Source organism: Bubalus bubalis, chromosome 8 (genome assembly GCF_019923935.1).
Source record: "Bubalus bubalis isolate 160015118507 breed Murrah chromosome 8, NDDB_SH_1, whole genome shotgun sequence".
Lineage (NCBI taxonomy): Eukaryota > Metazoa > Chordata > Mammalia > Artiodactyla > Bovidae > Bubalus > Bubalus bubalis.
Window position 1 is genome coordinate 75,640,247 of NC_059164.1, and position 20,292 is coordinate 75,660,538.

The following is a 20,292-nucleotide window of genomic DNA, read 5'->3' on the forward strand; positions in this document are numbered from 1 at the left end:
AAAGCCCTCACAGCAATGAAGACCCAGCCAAGCCAAAAAATTAATAAAATTATTTTTTTTTTAAAAGAAAACCTGTTGATTCTGCAGACAGCCCCAGTGGAAACAGAGAGCTCTGTCTGTAGTATAAATGTTTATACTGTGTTTCTAAGACATTTTTTGAGGCAAATTATCTGTGAATATGTAGGTTATCTTTTTAATAACTCTTCAGCACAAACTGCATCTTCTTATTAAATGGACACAAATATTCATGACAATTTATACTTCATACAGAATTGATAAATCTTTCAGTGAACACTAAGTCATGATTTTAAAAGTTTGGTTGCTGATGGTGGAAACTACTTGACTGAATTAAGTATCTGGGATTAATCCTTGAAAAACAGATATCTCCACACTTTTTAAAAAAGAATGACTTCATTTTCTAATTCTCAAATTCTTCTAAAAACAACTGTCTAATTCTTAAGTGGGTCAATTTAAAAAAGAAGAATGGGGAAAGATACAGCCTGCAGGCAATAATCAGAAGAAACTGGAGTGTCTAGATTAGCGTCAAATAAGCAGACTTCAGAGCAAACAAAGTTAACAAGACAAGAAGGAACACTGCGTGATGGAGAAGCATCAATTCACAGAAATCCTAACTGTATATGCAAAACTCAGAACCTCAAAATACTTGAGGCAAAAGCTGATCAAACTGAAAGAAGAACTGATTTTTGAGCTTAAATTCTGTAGCCACTCACAGCCTGCCTGTCTCGATTTCTGCTCCACCTCCCCCCAGCTCAACCTCTTGGGAAAACCACTCCCAGTTAAATCCAACTGTCTGACAGCTCTTTGCACCTGTTGCTGAATGGAGCTGGAGAACAGGACACAGTCATGCTAATTAGGCTTACTTTAAATTCATGACATTCCAGTGGATCCTTAATGTTACCATTTTCCCAAGCCATTCCTCTACCCCGCTACCCCCTGCAATGAGATCTCTATTTTCCCTCCCCTCCTCCCGTGTTGGTTTTTCTCTTTCCCCACTGATAACTCAGCCTTTTTTTTTTTCTTTTTTAGTTTCTCATGACCTCACTCACCACTTCGGTAATTTCATCCAATCTCATTGTTTCAAATACAAAATATATTCCTTTCTTAAGGCTGTCTAACAAATTACCACAAATGAGGTGGCTTAAAATAACAGAAATTCATTATGTCTGAGTTCTGGGCGGCAGAAGTCTGAAAGAAGGGGTCAGCTGGGCCAGTTTCCTCCAAGACACTAAGTAGACTCCTTCCCCCTGCCCCCTAGCACACGGTGGGGCCAACAATCTTTGGTGTTCCTTGGCTTCCAGCTACCTTTCTCCCATGTCTGCCTCTCTTGACGAGGCATTCTCCTCTCTGTTTGTATCTGTGTCTCTCCCCGTCCATGGACACCCCTCTCTGGATTTAAGACCTCCTCTCATCCTGTGTAAACTCATCTTATCTAATTACATCTGCTGCTGCTGCTACTGCTGCTGCTAAGTCACTTCAGTCGTGTCCGACTCTGTGCGACCCCATAGACGGCAGCCCACCAGGCTCCCTCATCCCTGGGATTCTCCAGGCAAGAACACTGGAGTGGGTTGCCATTTCCTTCTCCAATGCATGAAAGTGAAAAGGGAAAGTGAAGTCACTCAGTCGTGTCTGACTCTTCGCGACCCCATGGACTGCAGCCTACCAGGCTCCTCTGCCCATGGGATTTTCAAGGCAAGAGTACTGGAGTGGGATGCCATTGCCTTCTCCGAATTGCATCTGCAAAGATATTTAAAACTAAGTTCACCTGCCATGTGTACCTGAATTTTGAGGTATCACTATTTAATTCCGTATACTTCACTCTCTGTCCTCCAAAAGTTGACATCTGCCATGCATACAAAATACATTCACCTCATCTTAAAATCCTCCATTCCAGAATTAACTCAAAATTTCATCTAAATATGATCAACTCAAAAAGTTCCCAGTCCCATCATCTACTTACCTAAATGGCCCAGATGGTTGATACTGAGGGTATAACCCATCCTGGGGCAAAATCCCTCTTCGTGGGTAGACCTTTTAAACTAGAAAGAATGTTATCTGCTTCTGAAATGCAATGGTGAGACAGGCATAGGATAGGCATTTCCATTTCAAAAGGGAGAAACTGGAAGGAATGAAAGGGTCATGGGTCCCAAGGAAGTCCAAAACTCAGCAGGGAAAATTCCACTAGGTTTCAGGACCTGACAATAATCCACTGTTATTTGATTCTCTACCCTCTGGGCCTGCAGAGAAGAAAATCAAAACAATTAAAAAACTTCCTATAAAGAGAACTTCAGGCCCAGATGGTTTCACTGATAAACACTACCAAATATATAAAGTAATATCAAGATTCTATACAAACTCTCCCAGAAATAAGATATTACCAGGGAAAAAACTATAGATTAATAACATTCATGAACACAGATGCAAAAATTCTGAAAAAATATTTTAGCAAACCAGGTTCATAAATACATAAAATAATACACCATGACCAAAGGGCTGGGGGAAGAGATGGGGGGCAGGGGTGGTTGCTATTTCAGGAATGCAAGGCTGGTTTAACATTTGAAAATAATTCTATGTCATTTACCAGACTAATAAACTAAAAAAGAAAAGCTACAGATCACTTTAATAGATTCAGTAAGGCATTGGACAAAAGTCAATATCTATTCCTAAAAATTGCTCTCTGTGCAAAATAGGAAGAGAGAAGAACTTTGTCATCCTGCTAACTATCATCCATGCAAAATCTATAGCTAATATCAAACTTGATTATGAAAGTCTGAATGTTTTTCCCCCAAAATCAGAAACAAAACAAGGAGGTCCTCTTTTACCATTCCAAATCAAGCATCATACTAGAAGTTCCAGCCAGGGTAACGAGGCAAGAGAAAGTAAAAGCATCCAAATTGGAAAAAAAAAAAAAAGAAAAGAAGTAAAACTTTTTTATTCACAGATGATCTAATAAATAATAGAACTACTAGAACTAATAAGTAAGTTTTGCATAGTTGCAGGATATAAAATCAATATACCCATATCAATTGTATACTAGCAATAAAAACTTAGAAATTCAAACTTTAAAAATATACCATTTAAACCACATCCAAAAAATATGATATAGTTAGGAATATGTCTGAAAAAACATATGAAAGACTTAAACACTGAAAAATACAAAATATTGCTAAGAGAAAATAAAGAATTCCTAAATAAGTCGATACATATATACTGTGTTTATGAGTCTGAAGAATCAGTACTGTTAAGGGGTCAATTCTTCCCCAACTGATCTCTAGACTCAGAGAAGTCCTAACCAAAATTCTGGTAGCCATATTTATAAAGAGAAAAATGAAAATTTGGTTCTAAAATGTATGTGAAAATTACAAGACTTGAAAAGCCAAAACAATTTTTTAATAAAAAAAAAGACAAATTTGGAGGATTAGTACTATATGATTTTAAGATTATTATAGAGCTACAGTAAGTAAAAACAGTATGATACTGACATAAAGATAGACATATAGAGATGGCATAATGAACTGATAAATGGAACAGAACAAAGAATCTAAAAATACACTCATACATATAAAGACAACAAATTTTCATCAAAGGCACAAAAGCAAGTCAGTGGAGAAGAATAGTCTTTTCAGAAAATGATGCTGGAAATAAAGATATCCATATAACTTGAATTCAAACCTCACACCATATTTGAAGATTAACTCAAGTGGACCATAGACCTAAACGTAAAAGCTAAAATTATAAAACTTTTAGAAGAAAACAAGATAAACCCTTTGTGTGTGACCTTAAGTTGGCCAAAGATTTCTTAAATGCAACACTAAAAGCATAATTTATAAGAGAAAAAAGACAAACTGCACTTTATAAAATTAAAATCTTCACTCTCCATAAGACCTTGTTAAAACCTTGAATGACCAGCCACAGACTGGGAGAAAACAGTTGTTAATCATATATTCAGTAGAGAAGGAATTGTATCCAAAAATATGTAAAGAAATCTCAAACTTCAATAAGAAAACAATCAGCCCAATATTTTTAAATGGGTAACAATTTGAACAGACACTTCACAGGTGAGAAGATACACAGACAACAGATTAGCACAAAGCAAATGCTCAACATCCTTAGTCATTAAGGCAATGCAAATTAAAACCAAAACGAGATACCATTATTTAACTAATAGAATGGCTAAAATTAAAAAGACTGCCCATCCCAACTGTTGGCAACTGGAACTCCCACGCACTACCGGTGGGAATGAACATGATATAGTCATTCTGGAAAACAGTTTGACAGTTTGTTCACTTCACAAACATCAAAAATATATATATGTATATTCTATATATGAGTGGACATATATGACATTATATATATTACATATATATGATTATATATAATATAATCCAGGTATTTCATTACCAGTATTTACCTAGGAGAACTTAAAACTTGCATCCATACAAATATTTGTCCATGAATCTTCATAGCAGTTTCATGTTTAATAGCCAAAGAATGAAAACAACTCAAATATATACCAACAGGTTAACAGATTTAAAAAACCAGGATTGTACCTATACAATGGGATTCAACTCCACAACAACAAAAATGAACTACTTATTTATCCCTGACTCAACAGGGATAAATCTCAAAATATTAATAATTATGCTGAGTAAAAGAAGCCAGACTAAAAACAGTCTATAATGTATAATTCCATTCACTGAAAATTCCAGAAAATGCCAACTAATCCAGAGTGACAGAAAGGAGATCACTGGCTGGGAGGTGACAGGATGTATGTTGGTGCCAACTGAATGAAAAATGCCCGCCAAATCTTCCTTGCTCCCTATTTGCCAAGGAAAGACCTTGTTATGTCCATGGACAATTTGAAGACTGCATACTATCCCCAAAGAGAGCAGAAACTAAAAACATGCAAACATTTGAACTAAGGAATCAGGCATCTGAGGGGAGCAGGTGCTCTGTTCTGCCATTCATTTGAGAATAAAACTTCTAATATAAGGTTTGGTCAGGTGGCTATGAGAATACAGGAATAAACTCTTAACTTCCCACAGAGTGGGCATGACTGTTTCCAAGAGTTAACCCTTCCATAGATGCCATGAGATCCACAGCAGCACCTTTTCAGAAACCTGTTCCAGGTCAGAAGCCAGTAAGGGGAGGAACGAGTCAGCAGGTGGGCAAACATTCAGATTTCCTGTGATCAAGGTCCCAATCTCCTTTTTTGTTCCCGAAGTTTCAGCCTTGAACAAAAGCTGGATTTGAAACAGACATAGGAATTGCCCTACTGTGAATAACCAGAACAGAGAAACAGCCCTTGCCCTGTAAATGACTGTGTGGACATGGGTACTGGGCCCATGGGGAGAACAATGCTCTTGGGAGAGAAAAGGCTGTGGCACAGAATCACTGTGCTGGACAGAAACCTACCGTTCCACCCCTAACCCCTGGAGAGCGGGGGTTGGGGGGCGGGGCAGTCCCAGAAGGCTTGTCTTCTGCTCAGAACATGCCCAAGCCCTTTCTCTGGAGGCCTTCCATTCATCTCCAAATTGTCAGCAAAGCAGGATGGCACTAACTTTGAAGTGCCCACTCTAATGCCACCAGTGCCACCTTCTCAATTCAGTTTATTGAACTTTTCTCTCTTCTCTTCCACACCTCAGAGGTCCACTTCCTCTGACACATGCCAACACCAGTGCTGTCCATTCTGAAGCCTCCCTCATCCCTCCAGGTTCACAGAGCTGAGGTCCTTGCATGCTCATCAGTTCAGTTCAGTTCAGTTGCTCAGTCATGTCCAACTCTTTGTGACCCCATGAATCACAGCACACCAGGCCTCCCTGTCCATCACCAACTCCCAGAGTTCACTCAGACTCACGTCCATTGAGTCAGTGATGCCATCCAGCCATCTCATCCTCTGTCATCCCCTTCTCCTCCTGGCCCCAATCCCTCCCAGCATCAGAGTCTTTTTCCAGTGAGTCAACTCTTCTCATGAGGTGGCCAAAGTACTGGAGTTTCAGCTTTAGCATCATTCCTTCCAAAGAAATCCCAGGGCTGATCTCCTTCAGAATGGACTGGTTGGATCTCCTTGCAGTCCAAGGGACTCTCAAGAGTCTTCTCCAACACCACAGTTCAAAAGCATCAATTCTTCGGCGCTCAGCTTTCTTCACAGTCTAACTCTCACATCCATACATGACCACTGGAAAGACCATAGCCTTGACTAGACAGACCTTTGTTGGCAAAGTAATGTCTCTGCTTTTGAATATGCTATCTAGGTTGGTCATAACTTTTCTTCCAAGGAGTAAGCATCTTTTAATTTCATGGCTGCAGTCACCATTTGTAGTGATTTTGGAGCCCCCAAAAATAAAGTCTGACACTGTTTCCACTGTTTCCCCATCTATTTCCCATGAAGTGATGGGACCAGATGCCATGATCTTCGTTTTCTGAATGTTGAGTTTTAAGCCAACTTTTTCACTCTCCACTTTCACTTTCATCAAGAGGCTTTTTAGATCCTCTTCACTTTCTGCCATAAGAGTGGTGTCATCTGCGTATCTGAGGTTATTGATATTTCTCCCGGCAATCTTGATTCCAGCTTGTGCTTCTTCCAGCCCAGCATTTCTCATGATGTACTCTGCATATAAGTTAAATACGCAGGGTGACAATATACAGCCTTGACGTACTCCTTTTCCTATTTGGAACCAGTCTGTTGTTCCATGTCCAGTTCTAACTGCTGCTTCCTGACCTGCATACAGATTTCTCAAGAGGCAGGTCAGGTGGTCTGGTATTCCCATCTCTTTTAGAATTTTCCACAGTTTATTGTGATCCACACAGTCAAAGGCTTTGGCATAGTCAATAAAGCAGAAATAGATGTTTTTCTGGAACTCTCTTGCTTTTTCCATGATCCAGCAGATGTTGGCAATTTGATCTCTGGTTCCTCTGCCTTTTCTAAAACCAGCTTGAACAACTGGAAGTTCACGGTTCACATATTGCTGAAGCCTGGCTTGGAGAATTTTGAGCATTACTTTACTAGTGTGTGAGATGAGTGCAATTGTGTGGTAGTTTGAACATTCTTTGGCATTGCCTTTCTTTGGGATTGGAATAAAAACTGACCTTTTCCAGTCCTGTGGCCACTGCTGAGTTTTCATGGGCATGCTCATACCCCTCTTTAAATTCAAGTCCAATGCCACCACTTCTCTGAAGCTCCTTCCATAGGAAAGTCTGTACCCCTCATCCCTGGGGTCACAAATAGACTTAGTAAACTCTGCTGTATTTCCCAGGTCATACTGCCCACCACTGTCTGGTCCCCATCAGTCTTTCCAGCAGCCTGTGAGACCTTGTGGCCAGCACATGGAGGCGCTCAGTTCGAGGACAGATAAACTCTTAATGGTGTTATTTGTAGGTTATGGTGATTTCTAGTGTTCTTCCCATCAGTAGTATCCTGCATGCAGGTGTAATCAGATCGCTTCAGTCATGTCCGACTCTTTGCCACCCTATGGACTGAACCCGCCAGGCTCCTCTGTCCATGGGATTCTAAAGGCAAGAAGACTGGAGTGGGTTGCCATGCCCTCTTCCAGTGGAATCTTCCCGACCCAGGGATCAAACCCACATCTCCTGTGTCTCCTGATTTGCAGGCAGATTCTGTACCTCAGAGCCACTGGGGAAGCCCAGTAATGCATCCACAAATTCAGGAGGCTTACCTAGCAGACCACCTGATAGAGGAGAAATTAGGTTCCCTTTCCCTACCCCCACATCTCCTAGTGGGAAATGGCAAAGCTTTAGGCAGAATGGCACCCATCCCTGAAACAGGTCTGTAACATCACTCCCCTCTAGGAGTTAGAACGTTTCTGTTCAAAGCCTACTCTGGCAGGTAAACCTGACAGCTACACCTCTGGGATGTGGAAGAGAGAGCCCGCTGCTAGAGGCAGGGAGAGAGACGGTAGGGTGGCATGTCCAGCTAGGGGAGAAGAGAAGCAAGGGAGGCAGATGTCATATGGAGACAAGGTGTCTGTGAGCTGAGCAGTGGGCTCCAAGAAATGAGAGGCTTCTGTCATGAGGTGAAGATAATCAGGCTGACCCCAGAAATCACCAATCATAACCAGGCCAGCCGAACTCTGTTAGTGAAAAGGAAATGTCCCATCCTGTCTCCTGTCCTTCATGCCAATGGTTGTCTGCTACAATTCAGCAATTGTATGCCAAGTACCTTCCCCAGGGGGAAAAGCCATCTTTCCTACTAACTGCTATAGTTTATGTTATAACCATAAACTCCAGATTAATTAAAGTTGAACAAAATTAGTATGCCATAAAATTAAGTTTTATCCCATTCAAGTCCCCAAGTTTACCCTGCAACAATTACATTGGGGGGGGGCGGGGAAGGGGGGCCGTGGGGAGGGGTGTGGTTCCCTGCAGTTGTGTCAAATAAAAATGACTAAAATTGAAATACAATTTTTCCCACATCACTGCCACAGATTTACTTACTTCCTGTTGCAAGATTTCAGAAAAAAGGCCATGACAGTCTATAAAATGTGGTTGTGGAATGTTATTGAAAGTTACAATGTAACCTTTAGTTATCTTGGTCTCTGGTTTGTTGAAGGACATCCTGGCGCTTAGGCGCCCCCTAGGGACTCCCTCGCAGAACACTCACCTTTTTTCCAAATGCAAGGCCAGGGTGACTTAGACATTCTCCCTGGGCGTCCCTTGTCCACTACTCAGATGATAATGCTGGTAAAAAGTGTCATACTGACCAAAGACCAGCTCATCTCATGTATAACACAGTACTAAACAGAGGTGGACTTGCCACTCCAATATTCTTTTGATGTAGAAACCATCTAAAATATCAGTCAAGTTATCCATGGTTAATTATTGAGGAGCAAGTTTTGTTTCCTTTAACTTTCCAATGAAATTGGAGACTCTGTTCTTGTTCTTGGCTGTCAAAGCAGATGACATACGGATGCAGAAGTAGTACAGGAGAAAGGGAATAAAGAGTAATGGTTATGGCACAGTTCACAATAAAGAGGGCAATCTAGTCTGAGTTCTGGGTGGGGTACGGTGGGTAACAGAAACGAGGGGCTGTGGCTTTGTGGGCTGGGGGATGCAAAATCCTCTGTTTGCCTTTGATCTCCTCTCCTTTGTAGAACCTCAATAATTGTGTGTGTGTGTGTGTGCGCGCATGTTAGTCACTCAGGTGTCCAACTCTGTGCGATCCCATGGACTTTAGTCAGCCAGGCTTCTCTGTGCATGGAATTCTCCAGGCAAGAATATAAGCATGGGTTGCCAGCCCTTCTCCAGGGGATCTTCCTGACCCAGGGATCAAACCTGGGTCTCCTGCATTGCAGGCAGATTCTTTAACATATGAGCCACCAGGGAAGACTCTCAATTATTACTATTATTATTTATTTGGTATGAGTAAATTGGCCTTGCCAATTTCTAAAAGGAGGCTAGCTATGGTGATACACACACACACACACACACACACACACACACACACACTCAAAGAGGAGAGCTCTGGCCAGGGTGGAGGAAGGAGATGGGAGGTTTCTGTCATGAGGTGAAGATAACCAGGCTGACCCCAGCTATCACCAATCATAATCAGGCCAACTGAATTCTGTTAGTGAAAAGGGATATGTCCCATCCTGTCTCCTGTCCTTTATGGACAAGAGGGAACGCAAGGAGGTCCTTATTTGATGTTTCTACTGCAAACTGCAAAAGGCTCCTCCTAGATGCCCATCCTCCTCCTAGCCGGGGAGTATCCGTTTTCCGCAGCGTCCAGGAGACTCCGCTCCCGTGGTGTTATCGCGGATTGCCACTGCTGATCCACAGGCTCTTTTTAAGAACCTTGAAAGTGTATTGATAATTCCCAATTCAATCCTGGACCACTGGCGTCCTCTGTTGGTCACCTAAGGAAGGGGAGGGCAGACACCATTGAAAAGACTCGCACGGAGCTGGCCCACCGGATTCGCGGAGACTTCGGGGAGCAATTGTGCCCTCCGGCTCATCACCCCCCGCCCCCCACCCTGCATAATGCGAAGTGTTCAGATTACACAGACGAGCGAGACTCCCCGAGTCTCCATTTAAACGCACCGCTGGGAACTTGAAAAAAAACTAGCCTGAAAAAAAAGACAGTGAATATCACCAATTTTAAGGACTGTTCAGTTATTAATTACGCTTCAGCAATGCTCGTTTTATTGTTTTTTTTTTTATATTCTTTTGTTGTGAATATAAGCTCTATTTGAAAACCTCATCAGGGAAAATACCTAAAACAAAGTCAAGCGTGATGTCAAATCTCTGACAAACCCATTTGCCGCCGGTCCACTTTAGTAATCAGGGACTTGCAGACACCCGTAAAGTGCGAACCCTCATGGCACTGAGAAGTCTATCTGGAAAGAGGGAAGACAACGTGCGCACCTGCAGACGCGCATTTGTGGCGGGCGAGGTGCTTGTGGTAAAGCCCCAAGTCCTTGGCTCCCTGAGACCTAGATGCGAATCGGGCATCCTCATTCAGAAATGCATCCTCCACCCCCCGACCAGAGGAATTAAATTTTTCAAAGTTTTGCAAAGTACACACGGTGAGAAGCTGCGCTCACCAGTTTCCTTGACACCATTTCGACGCGGAGCGACCTCAACCTGGGCCACAGAGAGAGAAGGGCGGCTGCAAGGGAGTGGCCCAGGTCAGGGTCTCTGGCGTGGCCTGGGACGCAGGAGATCCCGGGATGACCAAGACGCCTAGGTGGCCGGAGGCACCTGGGACTGCAGACTGGTGGGGCTGCCAGGTTTCCGGGAATGGGGGGGGGGGGGTGGTGTGCCGCCGGGCTTGCGGTAGCGAAACAGGTGCCTGCCGGGGCGGCCGCGAGCTATGCGCCCCCGCACTCGACACTGCAACACAGGGCTAGGCGCGGGTCGGCTGAGCCGGGTCTGCGCCGGCCCGCCCCCGCCCCCGCCCCCCGCCCCGCAGCCGGCGCGCCATTCCGGGGCGTGTCCTTGGCCGCCCGGCTTCTATATAGCGGCCGGCGCGCCCCGGACCGCCCAGATGCAAGCGCAGCAGCTATTCCAAGCTGAGTGCCAGCCCTTGCCGGCCCCGCTCGTACAGCCTCGCTCAGCTCGCTGCCGTCCAGTCCCCGCGCCCCCCGGCCGGACAAGCATCCGGCCCCCGCGGCGGGCGCCATGCTGCGGGCACGCCCCGCGCTCTGGGCTGCGGCTCTGACCGCACTGGCGTTGCTCCGCGGACCGCCGGCGGCACGAGCTGGGGCGGGCACGATGGGCACCGGCCCAGTGGTGCGCTGCGAGCCGTGCGACGCGCGTGCCGTTGCCCAGTGCGCGCCGCCGCCCCCCTCGCCCCCGTGCGCCGAGCTGGTGCGCGAGCCGGGCTGCGGTTGCTGTCTCACGTGCGCGCTGCGAGAGGGTCAGCCTTGCGGCGTCTACACCGAGCGCTGTGGCTCCGGCCTTCGTTGCCAGCCGCCGCCTGGCGATCCGCGCCCGCTACAAGCGTTGTTGGACGGCCGCGGGCTCTGCGCCAACGCCAGCGCCGTCGGCCGCCTGCGCCCCTACCTGCTGCCCGCGCCGTCCGCGTCAGGTGAGCTGCCCGCGCCATATGCGCTGCCGAAGCGCACCCCTGGGCTAAGGTCAGGTGGTGCCACTTCGTAGCTCTTCCCGCCCCAAGGGTTGTACACAGGAAAGCTGAAGCCTCAAGACGCGAGGGCGCTTGCCGGAGGTACCCTGTCCGACCGGCCTTCTACTCTCTTCGTTCTTTGAGTTGCGAGTTCTTGTAAATTGTAAACCTCTTTCGGCGAAAACGGATTATAGATTCCCTGGGGAGGGAGGGAGCAGATTTGGAGGTTAGTGGTCAATGGAGAGGTCATGGACAGAGGAGATTCTCCGGCCATTCATGCAGGCGCCGCGCGGAAATGTGGGCGTGTACTGTGTGGCCCAATTCCGATTAGGGTTTCCCACGAACTAAGAACGAATGTGTCCACGCGGACGATTCTTGCGGACCTAGAGGCGCAGGGGACCGGGCCGGGTGCATTTGGACCGGGAATGTGGGCAGGCAGGTTGTAGAAAATGGTACCTGGCTTTAACAGTACTAAGATATGCACAGATCAGAGTTTGCAAAGCAGTGTCCCGTCCAGGGGTGTCCCAAAACCAGGGAGGTGGGAACCGGGTATATCTTCTGCAGTCGGACAACCTGACGTTCAGGAAAAAGTGACTCTGGAGGTGGCAGGTGTTCCTCTAACTTTGAAGCATGCTTAGCCAGCCTCAGTCCTGTGAGTGAAGAAGTTTCCACATCGCTGAAGGCGAGGAGAAAAAGCCCCCACCTCCAACCTCCAGCTGGACAGAGCACAGTAGGCTAGCCTCCACCCGCCCCAACATCCGTGGCTAGAAGGATGGAAGTCCCCTTCTAATTTCCCTCCGTGCAGGTTTCCTCTCCCAGGTGAGGCTATTTCCTTTCCAAGACTAGTGGAAAAGGTAAAATTACAACTGCCTAAAACATACACTGGCTATAGTAGACTGTTAGAATTCCTGGGTGTGTTTGACACTCAGGGCAGTTGGGTCATTTGCTGTGTGTGTACTTCACTGCTACTGTGCATTTTTGGAAATTCAAAAGGTGATCTTAGAAGTTGTTACAGATATTATCGTTTGGGGCCAGACTTTCATAGGCATTATGATTACTGTCATAGGATCTCTATAGTATAGGTTGATGTAGTTTATTATAAAATAACAAAAAGATCTAAGTGACTTCTCAAATTCGCTTGAGGGGGGGGAAGTAAATTTAAGTCACAGTCAAAAGCTTAAGACAATTATCTGTGGCTTAAATGGAAGGGGTTGCTTTTTGTGCTTGTCAGCAGGCATTAGAAAGAAACTGAAAGAAATTACTCAAGAGTTCTTGAAAAAGAAATGCAAATACATTCATTTACATATTCTTAGCATTCCCCTTTGGCCCAGTACTTCCCTGAAAAGAGAAAACTAAGATGAAAGGAAATTGAAACCAAATTAAAAACTTACTGTATCAGATCTGAGCTGGTTGAATTTGTGCTTTCCCAGACACCAGACCCTTTGGGAACTTTGCCACTTCTCTTCAAGGAACCGTTTCTTTTCCTGGGTGAGGAAATCAGAACCAGAGGGAATGGGGACTTCTCCAAACTCCCCGGTGAGCACACCTGTCCAAAGAGCCTCCTGAAGAGAGCAGGGTTTCTGCAACAGAGCAGAGTATCTTTCAACCTTACTCAACCCTCCAGAAGCGTTCTCCAAGCTAAAGCGAGGCATTTGCTCCTCAGAGCCCGGAGCCAGAAGCCTTGGCGGGCTTCCAGGAGGGTGGGCAGGCTGCCATCTCGATGGATGTGTTCTCGGGAGGGTAGAGAACAGGTCAGCTGCAGCAGTACACTCGGCACCTCAGGTGTAGTAGACACGGGATCAGATAGTGAACTGAGCCCCACCTGGGAGGATGGCCTCAGGGCACTGCTTGTCAGAGTGAAGCCATCCTGTGACAGTCTCGTGGCTACATAGAACCAGGCAAAAGGAAGGGGCTCTCTACTGGCCCTTCTCCCTTAACATCCCAGGTTCATCCAGGAAAAGAAATGGGCAGAGCATCCTGGCTCCGCATCAGCTGTACATTTAGTCAGAGTCCTTGACATTCCAGTGGCATTGTGGACATTCCAATGCCCATAGCAAGTGTGTCTGCATTAGATCTACAGTCAGAGATCTGCAGGAAGTGGCTTCCTTCCCAGAGTGAAGCTCTTTGGCACAGAGGATTGTAAGCCTTGAGAGATGGAGATGTCCTTGTCCCCTCTGCTCTTGTGCAAAGGGGGTAGGAAGGACTTATCCAGGACAGTGCCCCAGGATGCACGGGGTCTGTGTAGCTCTCCTGAGTGTTCCAGACCCTACCTGGACAGTGAGTAAGAGATGCATCAGTGAACACCATATAGAACACTACCAGACAGGCCTCCTGAGTCCAGGTGCCTGAGGTAAAGCTGCTTTGCAGAGAATTCAGTTTCTCCATCTGATCCCTTTACCTGGTAGCACTTAGGACAGGCTGGAATCAGAATCCCTGGGGCTTGCTGACTCCCAGATGCTGCCATCACCCCAGTGCTTCTGATGCAGCAAGTCCAGGTGGGGCGAAGATATGCTTGTCCACAAGTCCCACACCCAGGAGGCCTGCTCTGAAGTAGCCCTACCAGAGTTCTGAATGGGCCTGAGCCTTCACTGACTCAGGTCTGCCCCCTCCTGGTGGAGGGTGAGAGATAACGGAAAAGCTGAGAGCATGAAAAGCATTTTCTTCAGCAGCACATATGTTGTAGAAGCACATCACATTTAATTTTTAAAAGATGACTTCTTGAGGCCAAGGGAGTACCATTCACCACTAATATTATGGAATAATACTTTACCGTGGTGTTTTTTCTAAACTTATTTGGAATTGTTGAGTCACGTTTCTGTACAGATCAGACTTAATCAAAATGGTAGGATTTTGAAAAGACGGTCATTAAATATCAATGACCGTCAAGTCTGTGCCTCCTTGTGTCCTCCAAGGAAATGGCAGTGAGTCGGAAGAAGACCACAGCATGGGGAGCACAGAGAACCAGGCTGTCCCCAGCACACACCGGGTGCCCGTCTCCAAATTCCACCCCGTCCACACCAAGATGGATGTCATCAAGAAAGGTCATGCCAAGGACAGCCAGCGCTACAAGGTTGACTACGAGTCTCAGAGCACAGACACCCAGAACTTCTCCTCTGAGTCCAAGCGTGAGACAGAATACGTGAGAGCTTTTCCTCTTGCTGATGTGGGGGTGGGGCCACCTGGCCTGGGTATCCAGAGATCACAGGGTCACCATTACTCAAGAGCCCAGCAGTTACTCCAGTGGTCCTGCTGATGCACCGAGCAGCTGTGAGCCCCTGCTTACAGAAGGGATATTGACCCTCCCCTATGGCAGAGATCCCAGGAGAATCAGTGCACTGCTCTCCAGGCCTCGGCTGGGCAGAGCAGTGTTCTCACAAAGCTGGCCTCTTTTTGTTCACTTGGCCTCTGAGTGTCCTGGCCTGTGTATCCCTGTCCCAGTCCTGTAGCTTGCCCTGGGGAATCACAAGAGAGACAGGGGGCTGTGGTTGGCATCTGCACAGGAACAGTGACAACTAAATCAGACAAAAGATACTCGAGGAGCACGTGGTCAGTCCCCTGGGTGTTACAGGGTTTTATCAGACACAGAGTTCCCAGGTAACCCATGCCTCCTTCCCAGGGGCCCTGCCGCCGGGAAATGGAAGACACGCTGAACCACCTGAAGTTCCTGAACATGCTCAGCCCCAGGGGCATCCACATTCCCAACTGCGACAAGAAGGGCTTCTACAAGAAAAAGCAGGTGAGCACCATCCAAGCAACTTGCTCCTATCCCTCCTCCACTGATATGGACGAGGGAACAGACTTCCACCTGAGTCGTCTGGATGCAGCCCCTGCTCCCGCCCCTATCCCCCCCCCCACCACACCCAAGACCAGAGGGGCTTCACCTGAGTGTCTTCTCACCGTCCATGACTCCTTCCCAACCTGCAGAGCAGTGTAAGGCCTCCTGGGACCCCTGTACTAGCCGTGGAGGGACCAGGACATGTTAGCATTGCACCATGGAGGGACATTTTTTATCAGCAATTGTAGAGAATTCCCAAGAAGCCTGATGTGATGTCCTATGGCAGGAAGCTTCTTCTGAGGTCCCATGTCGGACCTTTGTATACCCATGCCTTCCTGATGGTGCCCAGCTGTACAGGATCAGACACATGGGAGATGTGTTCATTTGAAGGCACAGGGAGTGCACCTGCATAGATTTCAGATCATGTTCTAACAGCATCTCAACTGACTTTTTACTGGGACAACTCCTACCACAGTACCTACAGAATTAATCACAGAACAGCACAGCCATGTTCAAAGTGTTGGTAGTAGCGACCTCAGTCAGAGGGCGCCATGCTGTTCAGTGATCACTGAAGAGGTCTCTTTGGCCTCTTTGTATATTTCTATTAATCACTTATTTAGCAGACTTACCCTGAGAAGGTACTAGATACACAACTTGGGGCGTACGCTGAAAGACCCAGATGTGACAAGCACAGGGAAGATGGGGCATTGTCATGCCTCCCCCATTCAGCAGATAGACTTTGCAGGGCCAACAGGGTCCAGTGTCCACCCCTGTGAGACCCTGAGGGACACAAAACCACCAGGTCCCCTCGTTTTGGGGGGCACTCACATCCACCCATCACGGCCCCAGACACACGCTGTGCACACAAGGCCTTAATCACTTGTGCTTTCTGAGGGTAGCAGAGACCACACTGGGAAGCCATCCTGGGTGCTGACCACCTGCCCCCAAGGCGGGGCCTCCTCAGGGCTCATTTAATCTGTGCTCTGCCTGCAGTGCCGCCCTTCCAAGGGCAGGAAGCGGGGTTTCTGCTGGTGTGTGGACAAGTACGGGCAGCCCCTCCCGGGCTTCGACGTGAAGGGGAAAGGGGACGTGCACTGCTACAGCATGGAGAGCAAGTAGACTGTGGCCACGTAAGTGCTGGGGACTGGCAGATCCACGGGGGCACAGGACCCGGCCCTGGAGGGAGGGGACACCTGTAGATCCCAGGGGGTGGTAGCCTACACACAAGACAGAGCTCTCAATCTGCCCAGACAAGAGCAGGAAAGAGGGTCTGTGGCCAGGTTGTCTGAGAGACACCTCACATGCATGCTCCCACTAGGCTCTTCTGTCCATGGAATTTTCCAGGCAAGAATACTGGAATGGGTTGCCATTTCCTTCTCCAGGGAATCTTCCTAATCCAGGGATCAAACCCACATCTCTTGCATTTCCTGCATTGCAGGTGGATTCTTTACCACTGCGCCACCTGGGAAGAGACACTTTGCTGCATTTTAAAGAACTTACCGCACTTAAACATTCTTACACATGCAGTGTAAGATTTCCAAAGTTAAGCTTTTCCCCCACGAGCCTCATGGTTCATTTAATTTCACATGTAAATTGTTTTCATCCAAAAGTACTTGTTGAAAGAATGAATTTCTAAAAGATGGTAGCATTTTTTTTTCCTCTGGTAAAATACATTACATGTCTCCTGAGTCAATGACTAGTATCATTTTAATATAAAGTTTACTTAAATCTAATATGAATGGAGATGGGAATGGCAACCCACTCCAGTATTCTTGCCTGAGAAATCCCATGGATGGAAGAGCCTGGCAGGCTATACTCCATGGGGTCACAAGAGTTGGACATGATTTAGTGACCAAACCACCAGCACCACCAAACATAAAATTGGCCTTGTCCTAATTATACTTTATTTGGTGACACTCTTAAGAGCCACAGAAAAATCAGATCAGTAAGATGAAAGTGTATCTAATTGTAGTATAAAATACCACTTTTAATGAAAGATCTTATCAAAGATTAGTTGGTATCACTTAAAGCCCATGAGTCATACTTAACACTGCACTATCGTAGAACAAAACTCCTCAAGCATCAGGTACCAGCCCCAGGTTTTAGCAATGATGGAAACAATGAACATGTTTTTGGTTTAACTTTTTGTTAAACTTTTGTTTTCAGGCTTTATGAAATGTATTTCCTTTGCAAACTAGTGAATGGTTTTGACTTGTGATTTCCTTGATTTTTGAGCAAGCTCATTAATGAATCATTTTCTAAAAAAAAAAATAATATGAAAATGAAATTTCAAACCGTCGTGTGAAAGAATAAAATCATATTTCATTTTGTTTTCTTTTCATAACTGAGAGCCATTGGGAGAAAAAAAGAAATATATTTCATGGTCTCAAGACAAATTTAAGTAAACAGAAGAAAATGTCATTTTTAGTGATCAGTTCTGTTTCCTTGCAAGTTAAAAAAAAATAATTGTAATTTTAGGGCAACTATGTTAGTGGACATCGTGGGCATCTCATGGAGTCCTCTGCTTCATTAAAAAGTGCAGGGTGAGCCGCTGCCCTGCCAAATGTGTGGGTGTCATGCCTGTTATCCCAGGGTGGGCGTTGAGCCCTTTTGATTTGGGGGAGATTTATTTCAACACATTCCTTTTTCTTTCTGTTTTAGTTAATGTGGAGCTCAAATATGCCTTATTTTGCACAAAAGACTGCCAAGGACATGATCAGCAGCTGGCTACAGCCTCGACTTCTATTTCTTTTTGTGGTGAATTGATTTTTTTTTTAAACCAAAGTTTAGAAAGAGATGTTTGAAATGCCTAGTTTTCTTCCACATGGTGAACCTGGCATCTTTCCACTTTCCAGTAGTCAGTGAAATGCAGTTTGATTTTTCTCGTTGCTTCCTATAAAAATACTTGTAAGCTCAAGCACAGTGCAGCCGTAAGCTCACGCTGCCCTGGGACCCTCCCCACCCGTTCACCGCAGCCAACCCTCCACTTCATGCCTTAGCAACGCGTGTGGCTCATGTAGACGCGCTTCGTCTGCACTTGTAAGATGAGACAAGGCCTCATCAAGAAGAGGAACGCCCTGTCCTTTAATGCCTGCACATCCTGACACACCCACCCGGGGCTACCGGGGCCAGGGTCCCTGGACCAAGAAGATATTTTGTATCTTCAAGGGGCCTGCACTGCTTGGAAACAAGTGGAGAGAAGCAAGTGGAATCTTGTTTGGAAAAAAAAAAAAAAAAAATGACAAGAATGTTCTAGGGAACTCTGGAAACCGACAAAGGCGGGGATTTCTGACCCTTCTTTGTCAGGCAGCTTTCTGAAGACACGGGCTTTGCTGAAGCCCCATAGGGCAAGGGGGCAGGGCGACTTGCCAGAGGCATCACAAGTAATAGCCTGGCTCTCCAGATGACTGCGGAAAACAGTGTTTTCCCACTCAGCCATTCAAGAGCAAGTTTATTCTTGAAGATAAGCTCCTTGAAGGCAAAAAAGGTTTCTTTTCATCTCGCCCCTTTTGTCCTCCTTGGCACAGTATAAAAAATAATCATCCTATATAACCTGGAAGACAAGTGGCTTGTTGGGGAGCCGATCAGGGACGCTGGGAGCACAGAGAATCGCCCTTGCTTGGTGCACTTGGACTTCCTCCTTTTCTTTCTAAGTCACAAGTACACACAAAGTACCCTCTTCCTGACTGTTCACAGTGTATACGTCATCGTCCAAATATGATAGCACCTATACTAGATAATCCTAGATGAGTTGTAAGCATTGCTAGAGAATATAAACACAGCCACGACCGAGGGAGGGGGCTTGTGCACGGGGCTCGGCCACTCTCCCGGGGGCGCCCTCCCAAGTCTGCAGGAGAGCAGGGAGGGGTCCCTGGCCACCCCCCTGCAGCCTCTGGATCCATGCTGCACACAGCCCTCCTGGAGAACACAAAGGGATCTCAAAGATGTTCCGCCTACCTATTAGCTTTCCTTTATTTTTTTAATTAAGTTTTTGAGGAAAAAAAAAGTATTTTTGAAAAGTTTGTCTTGCAATGTATTTATAAATAGTAAATAAAATTTTTACCATAAAGAAATCCCCCTTCCTCCAGTTTTTGTGTTACTAACTAACCAGAGGGCAGTGGGGTTCCAGCTGTAGTTGGAACTTTCCAACTTTCCCTGCTTGCGTCTCTGGCAAGAGAACCCAAGGAGCCACCCCAGGGCTTTGCTGGTTACCCATGGGGGCACTGGGTCATGTCTGCAGTGAGCTGCTGGTTCTAGGAGGCCAGATTGCTGACCTGACTGACCACCTGACCCTCGTGGCCTTATCCTGTTGTCCTGTCTGTCACCACTCCGGGCAGCCTTCCTGGCTGAGCAGAAGGCAGGGAACACTCTGGAGCGTTCAGCCACACATCCTGTCCTGTGATCAGCTCAGCCAACCCCTCTCTGGTGTGCAGAAGGGAGGGGATGCGGCCAGAAAGGGATAGAAATCCCAGGAGACACTGGGCGGGGTTCCAGGGCCTCCGTCCCCTCTCCGCAGCCTTGGAACAGTTGCCCCTTGTCCCAGAGCCTCTTCAGGCAAAGTTCTGAGCCTGTGACTTCTGGGCATCAAAGGATGAAATGCACATCAAGGAATCTCCTGACCTGTTAGTAGAACATCTAAGGTGGGCCCTTGATCACAGAGCTGTGTGTGCTGAGCAGAGAGCTCTGTGGGTGCTCTGGGCACCAGGGGTGTGGGAGGTGGTCCTGGGGACCTGGGCAGGAACCTGGCAGGCCCTTTGGAGCCACTATGAGCTGTGAGCTGCTCAGGATGCCGAGTCTATAAGCCCTCTGGGCTTGTCTTCCTGGAAGCCCCCAAATCACATGCCCTTTCTTATCCTCATTCTCCACCTCCTTCCACACCTGTGGTCACCTTTTCTTCCAAATGCTGTCCTGCCGCATC

At 46.6% G+C, this 20,292-nt stretch overlaps 1 protein-coding gene across 2 annotated transcripts; it reads left to right on the forward strand.

Moving 5' to 3' along the window:
* The first annotated feature begins 11,020 nt into the window (after nt 1-11,020).
* On the forward strand, nt 11,021-19,447 carry IGFBP3 (insulin like growth factor binding protein 3). Of its 2 annotated transcripts, none has more exons than XM_006051307.4 (5): nt 11,021-11,563; nt 14,512-14,738; nt 15,216-15,335; nt 16,368-16,504; nt 18,036-19,447. In XM_006051307.4, exons 1-4 carry the CDS (start codon nt 11,155-11,157, stop codon nt 16,491-16,493), a joined length of 882 nt encoding a protein of 293 aa, XP_006051369.2. In that variant the 5' UTR covers nt 11,021-11,154; the 3' UTR covers nt 16,494-16,504; nt 18,036-19,447. The 2 variants fall into 2 exon arrangements, with proteins under 2 accessions (XP_006051369.2, XP_044802710.1); XM_044946775.2 differs by lacking the exon at nt 18,036-19,447 and adding an exon at nt 16,813-17,715.
* The last annotated feature ends 845 nt before the right edge of the window (nt 19,448-20,292 follow it).